Raw genomic sequence first — 22,045 nt, 5'->3', positions numbered from 1 at the left:
TTGTACTGCAAGGCAGTAGCACACACAGACACACTATAGCAAGCTGGAGTCTAAGAGTTTTTTTTTGTTTTTTATTCTGAAACTGCGAAGCAGTACTTTCAATAGTAATCAACAACCGACTACGCAGTGCACAGCGAGTGCGCATGCTGAGGTAGCCCAAGCCAACTTCCAGCAATAAATTGCAAGGGAACTACAGAAAACTCTAAGAGAAGGACTCTTTTTAAGAGACACTCAACCACTGGAAGAGGTTAGTTTATACCCACCTTACCTCCTGGTTGTGAGAGGCAAAAGGGTTTGTGATCTCTGCAGAGTGATTATTTAATACCTTGGTGGGCGGGACAGACGACATCACTCCACAGAAGTGTCTATCGGCAGCTTTGATAGAAAATGATCAGTGAATACCTGACCTGCGGCAGGCATATCCCAAAATTATGGTAGTTGGTCGTCTTCGAATTGAAAGGGAACAAGTCTGAATGCTTGTCTACTTTAAGCTTCTTGTACATTTTACTTCACAGAAGACAGTACAGCCTACTTGCTATTGATTTGAGACATTTTGAACGTGTCTTACAAATTTAGTTTTTACGTTCAAAGCTCCAAGGTACAGATCAGATTAATGTCCGGGGGATTCCGTTTTTAAGTTTATTTTTATCCAAGAAGAATCCAGACTGTTAATGAAATTCCAGTTGTCGGTGTTGGACATGAAGGAGTAAATAATATATACCTACATCTTCTCCTTAAAGTATGCTAAACATTTGGTCAATGAACATGTAATGCTATACTAAACCATCGAGGAAAGATACTGTATTCTTTGAATGGGTCTTCATTGTTTATACAAATAAAAACAATCTCTACAGCCAAATTAGACATTAGAGAAATATTTGGGTTGGAAATGTTCAATAATAAATACTAACAACATTACAGAAAAATGTACAAGGCTGGCACGTGGAGAAGCATGAAGCTATAGTAGATCAACACTGCCAAAGTCCACATTCTGAAAAGCCTGACGTTTTTTGTTCCTCTTTGTTATGTAGTTACAGTATGTGATTTTAAAATTCAGCTAATACAAGCACTCAGTTGTGCTTGGCAAAACCCAACACACAAGTGATTAAATTAGCATAATCCGTGGTCTAGTGTGGTAATGCTCAAACTGTCACAGCACTCATCCAAAAGAAACAGGCTGTCCCCCTTAAATATAAGTGAAACGTCAGGAAATGAGAACCCAAAATATGATAAACGCAGACATTCTTGTTCTGTGCAGTAGGCCAATGTCATGGTCTCCAAGACACGATCAGTGTTAATTTAACCCCAATATGAGGTCAGTGCCTTAACTAGTGTCTGAGATTATTTTCCAAGTATAATAGTGACATAATTACTGACAACGTTTTTTTCTTAGAAAATACCCACGACCAAACGTAACCTTGAGAATCACTGAATACAGTTGTGTAGAGTGTGAATGCCATTAGATGTTGCCCGAAGAATTGCCATAACACTGAAAATATGAAGATGCCATCTAAAATGGTTTTAAGCAGGGCCTTGTGAAATACACAAAATGTATACAGACTGACTCATTTGCAATTCAGCCCCATACCTTAAGATGTCTGTGTATCAACTCCAATTAGACTGATGCAAATAATAATAAATGTAATTTAACACATTAACTTGCTGATTTGTAATGGAAAATAATGGCCATTATACCAGCATTGATGCATCTTAAAGATAAAGCAGATTACAAGCTTCTTGACGCCTAACCTTAACTTCTAACGTTTATTTATTTTATTTTAATATAAATTTCCCCCTTTCAATAAACTAAATCCAATAAATAGTTATAATGTACAAAAATAGCCTAGGGTTATGCAAATCAAGGTTCAGTCTGTTTCCTACCCACCCCATCTGGACAAATAATTTCATAGAGGTTGACAATCTGTTTACAACCATTGAACAAAATAAAAATATTTTAAAACTTTTATAGCACCTTAAAGATATTTACCTTATACACTGGTTTAAAAGCCAAAGATTTTATCAAAAGGTATAAAGTTGCTGAATTAATAAATACATACCAAGCACAACATAGATGCCAGAATAAACAAACTGTATTCCAAAAATATTCTGAAAAATAAACAAATAACTAATACCCTAATAAATGCAGATTCAGACCATGCTTTATCAAGCTAGCTTGCGTTTTTGAAGGCAGACAAGTTTAAGGTACAATATTTAAATATTTAATACATATACTGTACAGGAATGGCTATTTGTTAGCATAAGTACAAATAGGACACAAAATATGCGTGTTTGTGTAGAGGGGGGAGGGAGGGGGGGAATATAATACAGGACCTACAAAACAGTAAGCAAGACTATAGGAAAGATACTCAACTTCAACACAGTGCTCCCCCTTTATATGGCAGCCCGTTATACTGATTATAAGGAAGTACGGTCATGGATCCCATTTGCTCCATAATGCCATTACACTAACACTAGTATTCTCATTATAAGGCGGAACACAAATAACCTCTTAACTCTGACTCCTGACTACAGCGTTATAAAGGGTTGCACTGTACATTATTCATGTGCCAACACCAAAAACATTTTTTAATTGTTCAAGAACTAAAAGGCAATAAAATATGCTTATAAAATAAACCAAAAAATAAACCCACTCAGGAAAAGTAATTGCACATAACCTCCTCAATAACCTATTGCTGTAGGATGTGTATTTTTACCTAAAAAATAATTGAGCATGGAACAACTTGCAGTACAAGACAGTTCAACCCGGTCTGTGATATTTTATGTCCTGTTAACAAACAACTGCTGCTAACCTTACCAAATCCCAACAAAAACAACTGGTAACTGTTCTTCTGAGACAGCTTCTGATAAACAATTCCTGTGGCTTTGAGAAGATTGTATAAGACTTTTGTATTACAGACACATTAATTCAAAAGCCTTTTTTGGTACACAACGAGGTGTACCGAGCAACAGGGACAGTGCAACTGTTAAGTCTTGCTTCCAAGTCTCACTCAAGTTTCTCTCTTTCTTACTTACTTCCTGTATCCCCTACATAAAAGTCAACCTCAATCAATATATGCAAACCATAACAGTTCAAATGCAAACATGCATTAATTCAAACATGTAAGGTGTAGACACACTTTTCAAACGTAGTGTAACCAATACAAATTGCTTACCCTCTGTCCTACAATTTAATTTATTTTTTTAAATCTACTATTGATTTCAGGTTACTTTTCTAACTTTACTATTTTTAAAAGATTCAATATGGTTCTAATTTTTCAGCAGGAATGATTGTGTTTCTCCAAGCACTTTCAAGAACTCAAAAGAACAGTTTGGAGCACAGCAACAACAGATGTCAATGTATTGACACTTTATAAACATGTCTTATTCCTACCCCCCCCTTAAAAACAGTGTTGTTAGTGTATTTGCTGGTTCCCAGTGTCTGTATTGTCAAAAGTGCTTAATGAAACACAGTCATATGCAGGAGCTACAAAACAGTCCATAGAGACGCTGAGAACCTGCGAGGTAGTGCGCTGCACAAGATGTAGCATAAATGCAGTTGGGCGTGAATATCATCTGCACAAATGACATTTTTCAGCAGAAAGGCATTGTAAATGCAAAATCTATTTTCCCTGTTATATAACCCATTCACAAACTTGCTCAGCATCAGCTGGCCCGTTCTGTCACAATTCAACTTAATTCGGTCTACTCTCATCCTGTGAGAATGACTCATCATAATGTTTTATTGTTGCCATTCTTTTGACTGTGCACCTCCCAACACTAAGCCACGAGAGACGTACTGTATCAATGGTTAATGATGGGCAAATGGAGGGAGGGATGCTGTTAGAATGAGCTCAGTATGACCGTGCTTCCAGAACTTTCAATCACATGTGTTCACTGGCAGTGTCACTGTGTGATTTCTGTCTGTGAGCCCCACGCCAACTCCAAAACATTCAAAAAGAAAGAAGGAAGAAAGAGCCGTCTAAAGAGGCAGCGAAGTGTTCTAGGAATTACCTAATGTTCAGGTAAGCAATGGGTGCACAACAGTTCATCCCTGACAATAATAATTACAGTAATACTAATGTGAACTTACAATTGTCAAGTACAGTACAGCAGAAGGCAGAATGAAATCGAACTGTTACAAAATGGGCTTAAAGTGCAATACTTTAAAATACAACGGTGCAATACACATTCTAACTCCTTTTTAACTAGTAAAACACATGCTTTCACAAAGGGATTAGGATGTGTATGCTTAACAGCATACCATTTTTTTTTACTGAATCGAGTGTTTTGTACAGGTTTTGTAATAACAGTTTTCTAAGCTACAGTTGCGCAGACTGCAGACCAAGCAACTCATCTGACCACTATCGTTATTAAACTCCTGCCATGGGTAAACCTTCAGCCAGTTTGCTTGAATTATTTTATTTATTTATTTATTTAAACTTTCCCTTCACTTAGCGCTTATTTGTACCTAACTCTCTAGTCTAATCCATGTATCAGTCAGTGGTGTGTGACTGACTTTAGTAAAAAAATACCCTGAATATTTATTTTTTGCCAAATTACTCTATGTAAATTCTCATTATAAAAAGTTTGTTGTTTTAACCCTTTGCGGTCCAATGTTGGACCCTGTCTGACATCATTGAAAAGACGTAAAGCACAGGTCTCTAGTCGTTTTTTCTCCGGAAAAAGCCGAGAACACCATTCAATGGCTGAGTGAGACCGATATGAAACAGGGGGGGTGGGGGGAAGGGGGCTTGTGAGCAATAGCCCTGGCAGCTCCGCCATACAAAGATAACCAGACATAAACAAAGGAGGTAGCTGCTTCCGCATCCAGCGCTCAAAGAATATCACAGACATTTGCAGAGGTTTTTTGAGATGTTATATTAATACAATAATGACTTGGATCGCATTATTGAGGAGTTTGGTGATAAAACAAGTGATCAGGAGAGGATTTATCAGTATGCACATCTATAGAGTTATGTGAAAAATACAGCAAACACGGGGTGGGGCTTGGCTGGAGATGCAGTACTGATGTCGCTTAGCACTGAAATACCCTTTAAACCAGTTTTACTTGGGGGAAAAAAAATTTAAAACGGCGTGTGTAAAATAAACAGTGCATATGAAAATAAACTGGACCCGACGTGCCTGACAGGCGCTGAATAAATGATACGCAAAGGGTTAAAATTAGATTTTTTTTTTTTTTTTTTTTTTTAAATACCATTTTATTTTTACAATGGAGAAGTGACTTACTTTTGTAACAATTTGTGTGTGAATCACTCAGAAAAAATTGATGTATGTTTGTTTGAATTCAAATTCCATCAACGTATAGGCGCTCTGAATTTCTTTTTTGTTGTTTTATGAAGGAGAATGAAATCGCCTTGGTGCCCTTGAGTTGGATTAATGTTTTGTCTTTTTGTCCCCTAGTCTGCCTTGGTGCCCCTGAATATTCCCGCCCAACGAAGGCAACATTGTCTTATCCTTCATGACCTTAACTTCCCGTCCTGTAGTTGTACTGATCTGCCAGTTTTCAAAACCCGTTGCATTGCTGCTGTGTCGCTTCTGGTGTGTAGGGTCATGTCGCTGCGAAAGGATCTTGACACCCAGTGAAAAATCACATGGGCAGCCTTTAGTGTATCTTTTTTGTTTTACCTTCATAGCATGGATTTCTTCTAACAACCTGCCTGCTCGTCTTTGGTTCTTTTCAACTTCCTCTGCATTACCCCTGCAAGAACAAGAACACATCTTAAAGTAAAATTAGAATCTGCTGGGAAATAAATGTTAAAGTGGGCACAACTCTGATAACATATAATGTATTCATCTGTAAATTGTTGCATACCATCCAGTGTAATCCCATTGCCGAAAAAGGCATAACCAACTCTGGATAAAACAAAACAAGCATTGATATAGAATGCACTGCCAAGAGGCTGTGCAGTATTGGAGCCAAAAAATAAAAAATAAAAAGCCCTGTGGTAGAGCGTACAGAGCTAACATTTAATTTTAAGGGACATTTTATTTATTGTAGTTCTGGTCACCTCACTACAACAACATCTTATCCTCCACCAGGACACATATGAAAATTCTTTATGTACTAACACTTGTCACACTTTGCAAATTTCCCAGAGAATTGCTTGTTCAATAGCCATAACACTTGCCAAGGACCTTCTTTGGTGCAATACAGTACATAAAATAAATAATTAGGGCTTCTAATTTCTGGTTTTAACCAATAAAAACGATAACACTCCCCCCATGCAAAAAAATGGAATCTGTGTTTATAAACAGGTCTTCTGGATAACGAGGTTGTCACCAAATGCCATGTTAATGAGCACAGAAAGACAAGCCTTGAAGTTAAATGTAAGGCAAAATCATAACATAACTTAAAATAGAAGTTGGAATATCTATATATGGATCATGACAGTACTCTTAAGTTTGATAGCAGCCACAGAGTGTTTTACTGTTCATTTCACAATCTATAATAAAGAGGTGTTTCTTACTAGTCACTTTCACAGCAACTTTAAAGTGATGAGGTTTCTACATCAGAATGTCTCCTAATAAACTTGACTTATTAGTTTCCCCCCTTGATTTTTTTTTTTTTTTTTTTTTTTTTTTTAGGGAATGACCTGTCGCTGCAAAAACAGTACCATATGGAAAAACAGCTGAATGGATTACATTTAAACGAAAGTAAGTTATTGCCCTAAATATGACTGACTAGTATAGATTTAAAAAATATATTACATTGAAATACATTTACAGGAGATTGATGACGGTATGGCAGCCAGACAGTGTGGAATGCTGCCCCCATGAAGCACAAAAATGCTTTATATTTCCCTAAATAATTAGGAGGTCCTTTATCAAAGATTAGGGACCTCATATTGACCAATCAGGTTAAAGGAAATCTCTGACCCATTTTCTAATGACGTACAGAACATTCTTTCCCAGATCCTTTTTCTTTTTTAGGTTGGAATCTGCCATAAATACGTGAAACTTACTTTAAAAAAAAAAAAAGAAAAAAAAAAAACACAGACTTCACACATGCTGTAGCATCTTGGATTATAGAAATGTGTTGAAAGACACAACTAAATATTCTGAAAAGTCAATATGGGTAATAAAGGGGCTGCTCTACAATGTTCCAAATTTAAGTAAAATAGTTAGTACAGTACATGTGTTAAGAATAACCATTATAAATCAGAGGTTCACATACTGGTACGCATGCGAACCAATAAAGAAAAATGTGGACTTTCATATTGTTCAAGACGCAAAGGCTTATCGTCAGTACATTTAACAGCAAAACAGTTTTCATAGAGGCAGTGAGGTTGTTCACGCTTGCAAGGTGAGCCATACCTGCCTAACCTCTGGATTTTTCCCAAGCTCTGTCAACGATCTCCGGGAGGGTTCCAATTTAACTCCAGTCCCTCCCTGCTAGCGCTATTAATTTGAGAGTGATAGGTAGAACCATTCCAGACATAAGATCATAATTTTCTTTTAATGGGTATGTGACAGGGTCTTCCTTGTGTCACGCGTGTGGGTAGCCGCTGTTCAAGCATACAGAGAGCCAGACGTGGTGTTGATGTTGAAACGCCGGCGCGCAGGATTTATTAATAAACAGACAGAAAACTAAAGTAAAATAAAGGTGGTCATGTGATGTTACCAGCGATGGTAACGCACAAAGGACTAGTACATCAAGCTGTACAAAAAATGAAAAATAAAACACAGTATAACAAATTATAAATCAAAGGTGCCGTGAAAACAGCAGGCCTTGCAGCAGCCCCGATCACAGTGATCGCCATGCTTTTATACTGATGCTCTGCTGAGACACGCCCACCCGCCTGCTGGAATAGCTGATTGCTTTCAGCTGCTGCTCCACGTACACGGGTAATCGTCCCCAGCGGAGCACCACAGTAGCTAAACAATTAATTAAATCAATATTAACACAAAAACATACAATAAACTACATATTTCCCCATGTGCAAGGCTTACGCTTTGCCACAGGGTACTTGAAACAACCAATGATAGCAGGGATCTCTATGAAGCCGTCCATTCAGAGAAGAGGGACTGAGTTATGGGGAGTGGCATTAAGGAAGCTTGCTGACGCTTCGCTGCCCAAACTGAGAGATGGTGAGAGGAGGTGTCGATGTTTGAAAGCTGTTATATTTAAATGGAAGTTAAAAAAAATACATTTACTTAACCATTTTACTTATAATAATATATATTTGCCCTCAGTTATATCCTTATATAAATACCGTTGTACCATCAAAATAATGTGTTTAACAACACTAATAAAGTGACGAAGTGTTTCGGTTTTTGAATCTGCACGAGGCAATATGGTAGGATACTGAAATACATAGGAAACTAATTGATGATTTGGTAAAAATTGTAATAACCAGCAATATGAACTCCTGCTTAAACATTCAGAAACTATTGTTGTGGTCTCCACCCAATTCTTTGAACTGTCGGAGGTGGAGGTGGAGCTATTGCTAGATAGCAACTTGGGCGATGACCCCTAATTTTGGTGCGTACCAAACCATTTCTGCTGGAACCTAATGATGAAAGTTATGTGAAGCCCTGATTATAATGAAGTGTAGCAGGTTGGAAAAATAAGTTTTAAAACATTGCTCCCTTTTCTTTCCAACCATGTTTACTCAAGTCTCAGACAGGTAGAAAGAGACCCCCAGACAATGTTTAATTTTAATGTAAAACATATTTCGGTTTCACCCGTGAGACTGGTAACCAGCTTTCTTACTAATAGCCACAGCTGAGTAACCAGGGACACATGCAAAATGGAAGTCACACGAGACTTTGGCAAATGGCTGAGACAGAACATTTAACATTTCTCCTTCAGGGGATTACTGACTTCCTTTCTAGTGATGAAAGCATATGGTTTTTGACTGATAAAAAGGGCAATTCTTTGTAAAAGATACTGTGGTTTAGTGTAGTTCTGATAATATCCATGACTTATCTAAGATACTACAGAGCGATTTTCTTGAACTTCAAAAATGGTTTAATGAAAATGGTCTGACCTTAAATGAAAAAGACAAATATCATGCTATTTGGTTCGGAGAAAATGATTAAAAATACTACTTCAAATGTTTCTATTGTTACATGTAATACTACACCATTGGAGAGTTGACACAAATATCTAGGGGTTTATACATTGACACAACTCTTAAATTTGAAAAACACCTTAAAGATGTATGTAGTAACATCAGTAGGAAGCTTGGAGTATTGTATGTTCAGCGCCACTGTTTAAGCTTTACGGCAAGGTTTAAATTAGCCCAACAACTTGTGTTCCCTATTCTAGACTATAATGATGTGACCTACAGGACTGCTAGTAAAGAATCACTGAAGATGATCGATACAATGTATAATACAATTTGTAGGTTTGTACTTCCATGTACTCCGCTAGAGCATCATTGCAGCTTGTATTCTAGATTCAGTTTGCTACCACCTGCTAACAGAAGGAATTATCACTGGAATCTGATTCTTTTTAAAGGTGAACATAACATTACTAGTTTATTTAAACAGTTTGTTTCATGAGTTTACCTGTAAATACAGCCTATGTAATGTCTATGGCACAAAATACTTAAATACACCATCTGTAAAAAGTGCTCCTGGAAGAAATTCTTTAGTTTTTTCTGCTGCTACAGACTGAAACCTGTTACCCGCAGGATTCAGATCTGACATGTAGTTCAGAAAAACTGTTGTTCCAGTACTTAAACAGGACTTGTGTATGTGCTGTGTAAATGTAAAGTGCACTTTGTGTGTTATTTTGTCATTATGTGTTTTTATTATTTTTATTTTGAAACCTGTATCCTGCTGCTGTATTTTCCAGGACCCCATTGTAAACAAGCTACGTGAAGCTCAAATGGCCTTCCTAAAAAAAAATTAAAAAAAAGGCCATTTTAAATTTTGTTTAGTGACTGGCGGAAACTTGGAGGAAATCCCTGGTTAAAAAAAAAAATCCAGCAGGGAAATTACTAAAATTATAGCCATTCAGTAAACAAGATGTTTAGAGCAAGTGAACAGCTTCCAAGTGTTAAATAAAACATAACAAAATAAATAAATACAAAATAGATAACAAGTCACTAACTTTTTCGACTTTAGTTTGGTGATGTGCCTTGTTAACTTCCGGATGATCAGTGCTCTGGCCTTCTTTATATCTTTTCTCATCTTCACAACCTGGTTAAAAAAAAAAGCAAAAAGAAACCAAATTTAACATTTCCTACATACAGTAAATCACATACTCAACTGCACACTATAACTTGACATTAACCACTGTGAGACAGATACTGTATACTGTGGCCCCTTCTCCTATGAGTTTGGTTAGCTGCATTTATTGCCCTAATAAAAAAAGCTGACAATCTTCAAAGGAAATGGAACAAGCCAAAAGCTCTTGAGATGTGTCTGAAGCCTGAACAAAAACAAAGCATGAAAAGGCAAGGCATTCCCAGCCAGCGACGTTTTCATATTATTCTTGGAGCAAGAGTGTAGACGCATACTTGAGAAATTGTTAATCATTTAATCATCTTTTACAGCAAATGCTCAGTCATTTTGATCTTTACACTTTAACATTTTAGATTTAAATAACAACTGCACAATTAAGAAGTTACAGTTGGCAGCTCTACTGGTTAGTGAAAAAAAGGTACCCTGTAAGCTAGCAAAGCTTAATCAGAAACTGACACTATTTGTTCCCAAAAGATCAAACTAGAGATCTCTTACTGTACTGTACTGTATGAGGTTAGCTAAACAGCTACAGACAAGGCATCTTTCACAGCTTTGCTATTCAATTTAAAACCCTTAACCATGTGTGACATTCATACACACAAAAAAGTAGGGATGCAAATATCGTTTAATAGGAAATCGGAAATAACATTTTTTCATTGCCTGAAATGACAACAAATAAACTCCACCTTTAATAAACTTTCCCCGCAACTACTGAACTAAAACATCTTAGTTTAAAAAAAATTAAACCATTGTACTCAAAAGATGAACTAAAATGTCATCTGTTATCATAGAGCAGCAGTTCACAAACTTTGCTGCACTGTGACCACCTAGTTCTAGCAGTAAAAATGACCACACAACAATGTTTTTTACAGCCAACATAAAAAAAAAAAAAAAAAATTACAAATGCTTCTAGGCTGTCACGATTTACGCGGTACCACAATGAGAGGAGTTTGATCCAGCTTTCGATTTTCTCAGTGAGAGAAAAGACAAATATATCTTGTCCTTGGAGTGATGTGTTAAGAATATTTAAACAGTCAAAAATATCTGCCATGAAACCACGTAAACCAAGCCATTTAGCACAAGCTTTTCAGGTTTTTTTTTTTTTTTTTTTACTGCTGATCGGGTTCTTATTGTTAGCACTTCTTTTGCTGCAGTGCCACTCGACTCCCCCTCATTACTCCCGTTTCCAACACTTTCCCTCAGAAAACTGTCAATTGTTTGACATAACGCAACTTTTTGAACTCCCTTCACAAAAAAAAAAAGTCAGACTACAGAAGTGCATCTCGCTAACATGGCAAACTGTTTGCTAGGTAACCAGTTCAGAACTTTCAGACAAAGGCTGGGACTCATTGGAGGTACAATTGATTAAAAAAGCAGCAATAACAATAATAATAACACTGTGTAACAAATTATTTTTTTTTTTTTGTTCCTGGGTAGTAAGTGTTATTTCCTAATTGCTTATGCCTCAAAAGTACAGAAAATGGCTATTATTCCCCACAAACTTTGCTTTTGTGAGCAGGACAGTGATATTTCAAAACATCACTATTTCCAATGAGAAAACTTTGTGTGTCAAATGTGGCAAATGTGTGTCTTTTCGTTCACAAAGTCAGAAAAAAACAACATATGAATCCAAATTAACATGTATTTATACTAAAGCAATACAAAAATGACTACAAAAGATTTAGAAGTGAGTAGTTTCTCGAGATTTACGATTATACTGTAAATCTGACTTTATGTGAACGAAAAGACACACATTTGCCTGTTTTCCCATTGGAAATAGGAAATAGTGATATTTTGAAATATCACTGTCCTGGTCAAAAAAGCAAAGTTTGTGGGGAATAATAGCCATTTTCTATACTTTTGCGGCATAAGCAATTAGGAAATAACACTTACTACCCAGGAACAAAAATGGTGTTACATAGTGTAATATATTAGCGTACCTGCTTCTTAAACTAAAATGTTTTATTTTTATTTCGCAGGTATTCAACACAACTTCGTTTTGAACACTCCATCCTCACACTCCTCTATTTTTCATTTTTGACGCCAGCTGCTGTGCTCCGCATACCAACACCAGAAATCGACAGCTTGAGACCAGTTTGATAGATGTTTTCAGTCGACTAATCTTGACTAACTCGAAGTCATGTGTTTCCAAAATAAATTTAAAAAAAGTTAGGCAGAGGAGTTGCAGTTAATAAATATTCCTAGGAGTGATGATAATCTATTTCAAATTTGGAACAATTACCTTCTGTATGCTATTCATTTCCGTTTCATTTTAATACATTGTATACCTCCCTTTCACCCTTTTAAACACATACCAATTTGGCGCCACCCTCGAATTAAAGACGTCCTCATATTGAGGACGCAGTCATATATCAGCTATATAATAGAGGCCACCCTCAAATAAACGTCGCTAGCAATAATGAAACATTATGGTATTTTTTCTTTTCTTCTGCACCCGACTAAAACACACACAGTAAATAAATAAACACGAAACACTGACTATGTACATGTTACACCACCCGAAGAGAAGGGAGCCTCAATCTAGCATGTAAATTACAAACCAATGCACACACAGAGACATAGTAAGCACGTTTTATTTTATTGTAGTAGCGTTCTGAAATAAAATGCAAGATAAACTACATACAGGACAGTAGTCCTTCTTTAGTTCTTATAGGTGGTTTTGACCTTTTGTTTTTAGTTCAATTGTAATTCCTGTACTCAATCCTGTGCAAATAAAAACAATGTGTTTACTATCTATGAAAATATGTAGTTTCGGGTTCTCTTGCACAGAAATTACAAACAAGCAAGTTAGTGAAAAAAAAAAAAAAAAAAAAAAAAAAAAAAAAAAAAAAAACACGAGTAGGATATATTGTAGTTTGTACCTTAAATCACACTGATATTCTGAGGTAATTTTTGGTGCAGAAAAACATCTACGTCACACTCTTGGAATTAACTGCAGCATTGCCCCGTCCCTTAACAACCAATACACACTCCTGATTCACAGGTGATTCCAACTCCCACCTAATAGGTTCACGGTAACCGTCATCGATGAAATGTACTGTAGTCAAAGTAGATTAGACACACACACTGCTACATGCAGGTAGGCTAACGTATTACAGAAAATTAAGCAACCGCGATACTTCTAAAATGTCGTAAATCATGTAATAAAATATTGCAGCGTTTGAAATTCAGTGTTATCAATAATCGCCGCCCTCTTAAGTGCCGCAGTCATTTTGATCAATTTAAAATAAATGCTCCGGCGCCAAATTGAACTAATACGGTATTTCTCCAAAATGTGTTTAATCGTGAAATATACTATATTGTAGCTGCTAAAGGATAATGCATGGTACTGTTTAATACATAATACTGCAAAGTTACTGCATTCAAAACACTATTAGTTGGGTCCAGAATTCAATTCTTGGTCCAACCTTAAACATATTTTTTTTGACTGGAAAGTCATAAAATCAGCAGGTTAAATAGAAATCCAATTATTTAAAAAGGAACATTACTTCGGTGCAGCTGTGACAAAGAAAGTTGCTGAGAAAGAATTCAGTTCTGGTAAAAAGTCTACAGCCTATAAGCACGAAGGTTACCTCGGAATATAAAAATTAAACAATACATTGTACAGCACGGTTTTATATTCTATTGTCACCGAAGGCACATCCATGTTCTTTTATGACAAGAAGTGCGGCATTGAAAAAACGTGCAAAAGCAACCAACGCTCAGCTTCACCAAACAGCACGTCTGTCTATTCTGTGTTGGTCCCTGTCTGACGTCACCCACTACAGCCGTCTTTGTGACAGATGGATAACATGAAAGAACATGAAATTGAGTTTAAAATATGAGAAACAGTTTTTGCAGAGGCTTTGCTAAATCGGCCCTGTATAAAGGGGTGATGTTAGTAGGTTTCAACTAAACTCAGCTGCGGCAAGAAACGGCCCACACAGTTCAAAGGAAGAAACAGGATGGAAAAATCCTGTACGTTCAGCCAAAGGACCTTCACTTGTAACTACAGTCACACAAACATGTCTAAAATAGGGTTGGAAAATTAAACGTCTGTGTTGTATCACATGATGAGAAGCTTGTAAGCACTGCATAAAAATGTGCGGATTTGCAGAATAAGTAAAATTAGTAGAAAAGCAGAATAACCAGCACAAATTAAAGATAACACAACCCCCAAGGGAAAAAGATGGTTATGCTGGTAAACGCCCTTAACTATAATAGTTAAGGGCCTATAATACGACAATTAGCAACCGCCATGGGAGTGGTTCAGGGCTAAGATAAGAAATTGGTAAAACCAGTATTTGGCAAGTTTAGTTTAGGGTGTTAAAGTCCAGTGAGCAGAATAACACTGAACAAGGGGTGTGAGATGATAAGCTGCTGTCTCGCGGCGACTGGACAGAGAAGGAAGAGCAGGGCGGGGGGGTACCTGACCGCATGTATTGTCAGAATACTCAGTACTACTTTATTTTTTAATCACATTACTTTTCAACATCAGCTTTCTTTATGTTTTTATCAACTTAACCCTAGTGCACACACATTCTAACTATATATATATATATATATATATATATACACACACACATATATATAGAGAGAGAGAGAGAGGAGATATACACACACTTTATAGCCAAGTAACATTTAGAATTGAAACACTGTTCCTATGCAGTTCAGTGACCACATCATACAACAGCATTGTTTGCCCTTTATTATATGCTAGCCTACCAAAGAACCACAGACATTTGATTTCGTAACAGCATCTAAACAGGCCTACGTGGCCCGCCACATGTGTTCATATAAAAAGGCGCAGTGTGTTATAGGAAGCAATCTTTGAAAGTATTGGCAATAGCAACATTATGTTTTGTTTGTGTAACATACACATGCTTTAAGCCCCATAGTAACAGTTTACAATCTCAAAAACACATTTGTAAATATATACTTTAACAGAATTATTGGCCACTACAAAACAGGCAGCAGATGATGTGGCACTTTTATAAGCGCTGGAATTTGGAAGAGATCCAAGTTCAGTACAACTGACTGTTTTACATTACACCAGATGTTAAATGCAAAAAGAAACACTAGTCAAAATATTTTAAAGAGGACATTATATCAGGGTTGCCTGATTTAAATCACTGACTTAAACCATGATTAAAAAAAAAAAAAAAAAAAAAAAAAAAAATCAGATTTAAATATTTTTTCATTTACTACCTATAAATATAGCTTCTCAAAGGAAAAGATGAAAAGTATGTTTTAAAAACCTTTTATTAACACAAACATCTAAAACTCTTACTGTCTATACACTAAATCTCTGCTCACAGCACAAATGCGAGTGCAAGCACAAACGTCGATTGCCTCTATTCTGTGGTGTATAAATGGAGTGAAGACGTAGAAAAAAACTGCACTGAAATGGTATTCTGAAGACATGTCTTGCCCCGTTATAGAGCGCCTGCCCCATCACTAATCATATGCGCCAAAGTGATTCTATATGGGGTCCCAAATTGAACACACTATAAAAATCAAAGTATTCCTAATTAACAACTTTGTGTGTTTGGACTGACACAGGAATAGGAAATCAAAGAAAGAAAAGTAACAAAATAATGACTTGAATGAGTGAGGGGAATTTCTTTGGCGAACTCCATTGCTATATTATTGAAGTTCACATACTGCAGCTCACATTTACAGGATGCCCCAATGATAAACAAGTTGCTATATTTATGTATTCATAAATAGTCAAATCGATTTGTTTTATTTTAAAAAAGCACCAAAAAACCTGCTTTGTACAGAAGCGTTCAGTCTGCATTTCTATTACAAAACAGGTTCCAGATGATGTGGCAACAGTTTTATATGTGCCAGAACTTGGAATGGATATAACAGGCTATTTCACATTCAAGCAGATGATAATAATACTAAATGCAATTACAGTTCTCACTAAATACATCACTATTACTGTATATTAGTATCGAAAGAACACAAGTACGCATATTTGAAATATGTCTGCTGTAGTGCAATGATAGTGTAAGGATTATTGTCCACACTGTCAAACAGGTAACATAGCAATATGGAAGAGAAAAGTCAGAGCATGTATGTTTTTTTTTTTTTTGTTTTTTTTTTTTGAAGCGTTGTAGAGGACAGATCTCAAACCCCAGTGCACTAAAGCAGGCATTTTGAAAAGAGCTTTGAAACAGACTTTAAAATAAGCTGTCAGGATGTTAATGAAAAGAAAGATTACAGGTACATTATTTAAACAGTTGTAGCAACATGTGTGGATGTATACCACTATATTTTCTGGAACCCCGCTACTTACTCTTTAACTGTTGCATTGAGTCCAATATACTATACAATAAATTAAGCGATGCAGATTGTGTATTTTTTTTCTATAGCAATGTATGTTTCAATCATAGAAAGCAAAACCAGAAAGCTTGTTGTTTACTTTTCCCTCACAACCATGCCAGCAATACTTGCTAGTGTCTGGGAAAGTTCTTACGGAGCAGTTCTTGAAACTGATTCACTATTTCAGATCAAAATTAATGCAACCTCCTCCAAGAAATACAGTCTTCGCCCGTTATAATGCGCCCTGTTGTACTGCGGAATCAGTTATAACACGGTAGAGTCGAGGCTCTCATTTGTTCCATTATGCATTTACAGTAGCCCTTTCATATTCGTTATAAAGGCGGAACATCAATAGCAGAGTCTTGCAATTATGGTTCCTCACTATAGTGTTATAAAGGGTCTGCACTGTATACTGTAAATACAAGGGCTCTCAAAAGTATTCACCCACCTTGGACTTTTCCACATTTTATTGTGTTACAACATGGAATCAAAATGGATTTAATTAGGAGTTTTTGCCACTGATTAACACAAAAAAAGTCCATAATGTCAAAGTGAAAAATAAAATCAACAAATTGTTCTAAATTAATTACAGATACAAAACAGAAAATCATTGATTGCATAAGTATTCACCCCCTTGAGTCAACATTTGGTAGAGGCACATTTGGCAGCAATTACAGCAATGAGCCTATTTTGATAAGTCTCTACCAGCTTTGCACATCTGGACACTACAATTTTTGCCCATTCTTCTTTGCAAAATTGCTCAAGCTCCGTCAAGTTGAGAGACCTCTGGTGAACAGCAATTTTCAACTCTTTCCACATATTCTCAAGTGGATTGAGGTCCGGACTTTGACTGGGCCTCTCCAGGACACTGACCTTTTTGTTTTTAAGTTTTGGCTTTGGCTTTATGTTTGGGCTCATTGTCCTGCTGGAAGATGAATCTTCTCCAAAGTCCCAGGTCTCTTGCCGACGTCAGCAGGTTTTCCTCCAGGATTTCTCTGTACTTTGCTGTATCCATTTTGCCCTCTATCTTCACGAGCTTTCCAGGCCCTGACACAGAGAAGCATCCCCATCGCATGATGCTGCTACCACCATGCTTCACGGTAGGGATGGTGTTCTGAGGATGATATGCAGTATTATGCTTGCACCAAACATAGCGCTTAGCGTTGAGGCCAAAAAGCTCCATCTTGGTCTCATCAGACCATAGAATCTTCTTCCACTTGGTCTCAGTCTCCCACATGCCTTCTGCAAACTCTATCCGACATTTGATGTTAGTTTTTTTTCAACAATGGCTTTCTTTTTGCCAGTCTCCCATAAAGGCCAGTTTTGTGAAGCACCCGGGCTTTTGTTGCCATATGCACAGTGTCTCCCAGCTCAGCCATGATAGACTAACTCCTTTAGAGTTGCCATAGGCCTCTTGGTAGCCTCCCTGACTAGAGCCTTTCTCGCCCTGGATACTCAGTTTTTGAGGCTGGCCTGTTCTAGACAGATTCACAGTTGTGCCATATTCTCTCCATTTCTTAATAATCGACTTTACTGTGCTCCGGGGGATATTCAATGCCTTGGAAATATTCTTGTATCCTACCCCTGATTGGTGCTTTTGAAGAACCTTACTCCGGATTTGCTTAGAATTTTCCTTCATCTTCATGATGTAGTTTTTGTTAGGAAATGTACCAACCAACTGTGGAACCTCCCAGAGACAGGTATATTTAACCTGAAATAATGTGAAACACCTTAATTGCACACAGATGGACTCCACTCAACTAATTATGTGACTTCTAAAGACAATTGGTTGCACCAGAGCTTATTTAGGTATTTCATAGCAAAGGGGGTTAATACTTATGCAATCAATTATTTTCTGTTTTACATTTGTAATTAATTTAGAACAATTTGTAGATTTTATTTTTCACTTTGACATTATGGACTTTTTTTGTGTTGATCAGTGGCAAAAACTCCTAATTAAATCCATTCTGATTCCATGTTGTAAGACAATAAACTGTGGAAAAGTCCAAAGGGGTGTGTGTGTGTGTGTGTGTGTGTGTGAATACCTTTGAGAGCCTCTGTACATGGCCTAACTACCATACATGTATGTTATACAGACATGCAGTGCATACCTCCAGATTTTAATACACCTAATAACTTGAATGTCCTTTAAAAGTTTAATCACAATTTGCAAAAACATTTACCTAGATGTAAATGTAATCTTGACAGAATTGGACAAGCAGCTATATAAAACTCAAACAGACAGATGGACAGACACACTGCCTCCATATAGCCTAAGGTTATGATATATAGCTTCAAGAATGAACAAGTGGTTCTATATACTTTATAAAAAACTGAAATAAATTGAGTTTTGCAACTACTGTATATGTAAACTAACTGTTGAACAAAAGTACTGGTCTAAATATTGGTATATAATTAAGTGACTCCTCTTGGAAGACAAAAATAAGCTGAAACAAGGTACCTTTTTCGTAAGGGATATGATTATACAGTAATTAAGTCAGTCCTGTTTTCTTCTGAATGGTCATGCAAACTACAAAATTATATTTACGTTGCCTGTGGTCAGTGGGTTAATGAATAAAAACACCACAAGCCTATCCATCAAGTTAAAAACAGAAAACTGCAGGTTGTTTTGGAATACAGACATACCAAGTCAACTTATTGGATGCAAACATTTCCTACTGTAGATACTGTAGATACTTTTTCTAGCAGGGATTCTAATTACAGTAGGTTTCAGATTACTACTGTTTAGTTACAAAATATTTCCAAATTACACAAGATTAAAAGTCAATGTGGCCTGAATGGTCAGATCAAAAAGAACTTAAAAAAAAATGGGAGTGAGCTGTGGCTTAAATGTAGACAAGCACTGCACTGTAGGTTTCCTAGGATGACCTTTAAGATGTACAGCATACAGTGAACCTTACATTAAAATTACAGGGGTATTTATAATAAGTATTCTAAACCTTATTTGACCATTAAACGTAGTGTTTGTGTGTTCCCATGGATATGGGAACACAAATGATGGGAACACAAATGTTTTCCAATGTTTGTTCCTCTCTGCAGGACACATAATCTGAATGACAGGACTAACAAATTGATAAGACATGTCTAACAGTTTTAGTACTAATACCTTAGTTACACATACTACAGAAAGCAAGGCATGGTAATAGACGTGTGTATTTTGAATCATAATGCCCCCTGCTGTACTGCAGCAACATCTGTAATGTAAAAAGAGATTTCTTTTTAAAAACACTATGCTCAAACAGGAGTAGAAATGTGACTACCATTCCAGAAAGGATTGATACATTATAGGTTTCATGACATGGTTAATTTAGCAACAATACATTTTAAAAAAGTTCTGGTGTCTAACAACACATAGAAAAAGTCCACGCTTTCCATCCAGATTTTCCCACTCCCCCATAAAAAAAAAAAAAAAAAAAAATGGTATGGACCAGAACAGGCTGTGAAGGAGAGGCCCATGGGTACACTCTTCAGTGAAACAACTGTGGCAATATCAATGGACCAAAAGGGTGCTATGCACATATACTGTATATGTGCTGTTGAAAACATGGGTGAATCAGAAACATGATGTTAAATTAACAGGATCGCATCCATATAAGTAATAATAATACTTGTAAGATGCATTAGATCTTTCTGTGCTGTTTCCTACATTTCAGGATCACTTAAATGCTTGGTACTTTTTCGGAATTACAAACTGCTCATTTGGCTGCAGTCCCAGAATTAGCATCTTCATTCTTTCCAGTTAGATAGCAACACAGTGCACCCTAATGCACACACACACACACACACATATATATATATATATATATATATATATATATATATATATATATATATATATACACACACACACACACACACACACACACACACACACACATATCATGTTTCAAATAACTTGTATCGTCCCCATTTATCTTAGAAAAAAACCAACCCGAACGTCGTTCACAAAGACAGACACTGCTACTTTTGAAAATAACCTGTGTTCTTTCAAGTAGCTGACATTTGAGCATCATCACACACGCATACGTTACGGAGCTGGTTTGCAGTTTGTCACTTGTATAATTTTTCAGGCGACTGTACCAGTGATCCATAGCAGACACTTATGTTATGTTTTATTATGAGGTTGTACTGAACACATACCATACCACCTGGTGGCCAAATGTTGTAAAAACCACTTTGTTGTAATTACCGTATTTTCTATTTTTAAACAGACCTGAAACGCTACGTGAGGTACACTTGCTTGCTAAATTCGATAGTAGTACAATTAAAATTATTATAAGGAGTTAAATTCAGCTTAAACGGTACACATTTTAAAATGGTTTCTACATATTAAGTAAATGAATGTGTGAAAAAAATGAGAGATAGGGTTTGAGATTGCAACAAATAGTTACCGATAAACAATGTGTCCGTGAAACCGTACGTTTTACGTGGGCAACGCCTGTAATAATGTGAAACGAGCCATCGTTAAAAAAATGCCCCTTTCTGTATCAATATAAGTCATACAATTTTACAAGATATATCTTCCCATCCTAATACGGTTGTGATAATATAGTCTACTTGTGTGTTCTGTGCACTGCACACGTGAGTGGACAGAGCGTCAACCACGCAAACTCTACCAGTCTAATTCTATAAAGTTACAGTATGAGGACCAGCAAGTCATGGAGTAACAGAACTGCCGTTTCAGAAAATGAAGGAAAAAAAAGAAGATTCTAGAATCAAAGTCTTGCTGTTAAAAGATAACCTATGGCTTACATTCTTAAAAGTTACTGCAGTTAGCCTACTGTAGTTTCAAACGTACCTCGTTGTTCAAATTTAGCACTTGCGCCATTCTCTTTCTTCTGCTCTTTGTCAGTAATTACAATAATAATGATTCTTGTTTTGTTTGCTTTAAAATGCCTGTAAACAACGTATTGATAAACTTTATTAACTACACACAGCAACTCTGCTGTTATAGACCGACCAGCTTCCAGGCAGTTCCACGCATGCGCCACCAACTTCACTACGGTAGGGCACAGGAGACAAACTCTATAAAGGCACGACTGATTGAATTATGCAAATTGGGAAAAAAATAGTGTATGATGTGTTTTTGCTGAGAAACAAAACACATAACGGTAAGATATTACCTGTCCATATTCACGAATGAGGTCAGATTTCATGTTCTTGTGATTTGCAGCCTGGTTTACACGCGTTTCGTGTACCTGTGTTTTAATTTATGTTATTGTTTGAACACTGATAGACATTCACCTCCTATACACAAATGTGCAAACTATTTAAATGTGCAAGACCTCTCACAGGTAGTGTGGTATCCTGAAATGTTCTTCTTTTCTTCTAGCAACGCAGTACAACTGGGAATGGGGAATTTCCTGATAACCAGCAACCTCGCTTAGTAAATATTTTGGTGTCCCTCAGTAGATAACCATCGCCTAGTTAAAAATATGTAAAATATTTTCCATTAATAACTACCAATGCTGAATGAGTT

General features: G+C 36.5%; 1 protein-coding gene and 1 long non-coding RNA gene across 2 annotated transcripts in view; one reads left to right on the top strand and one right to left on the bottom strand.

Moving 5' to 3' along the window:
• The window catches only part of LOC121315393 (serum response factor-binding protein 1-like), a 50,808-nt gene extending 29,324 nt beyond the window's left edge, over positions 1 to 21,484 (bottom strand). Inside the window, exons 1-3 of the mRNA XM_041249450.1 lie at positions 21,365 to 21,484; positions 10,082 to 10,170; positions 5,647 to 5,719 (exon numbers count right to left, since the gene is read on the bottom strand). Of these exons, the coding sequence (XP_041105384.1) occupies positions 5,647 to 5,719; positions 10,082 to 10,170; positions 21,365 to 21,394 (192 nt within the window). The 5' untranslated portion in view covers positions 21,395 to 21,484. The remainder of the gene's footprint in view (positions 1 to 5,646; positions 5,720 to 10,081; positions 10,171 to 21,364) is intronic.
• On the top strand, positions 2,290 to 12,722 carry LOC121315413. The gene is made up of 3 exons (XR_005950261.1): positions 2,290 to 4,022; positions 6,607 to 6,675; positions 12,195 to 12,722. It is a non-coding gene; the product is annotated as an uncharacterized LOC121315413 (long non-coding RNA).
• Positions 21,485 to 22,045: the final 561 nt, after the last annotated feature.

Source organism: Polyodon spathula, chromosome 1 (assembly GCF_017654505.1).
Source record: "Polyodon spathula isolate WHYD16114869_AA chromosome 1, ASM1765450v1, whole genome shotgun sequence".
NCBI classification, from domain to species: Eukaryota; Metazoa; Chordata; class Actinopteri; order Acipenseriformes; family Polyodontidae; genus Polyodon; species Polyodon spathula.
Note: the sequence above shows the minus strand (reverse complement) of the source record. Positions and strands in the feature narration are given on the sequence as shown.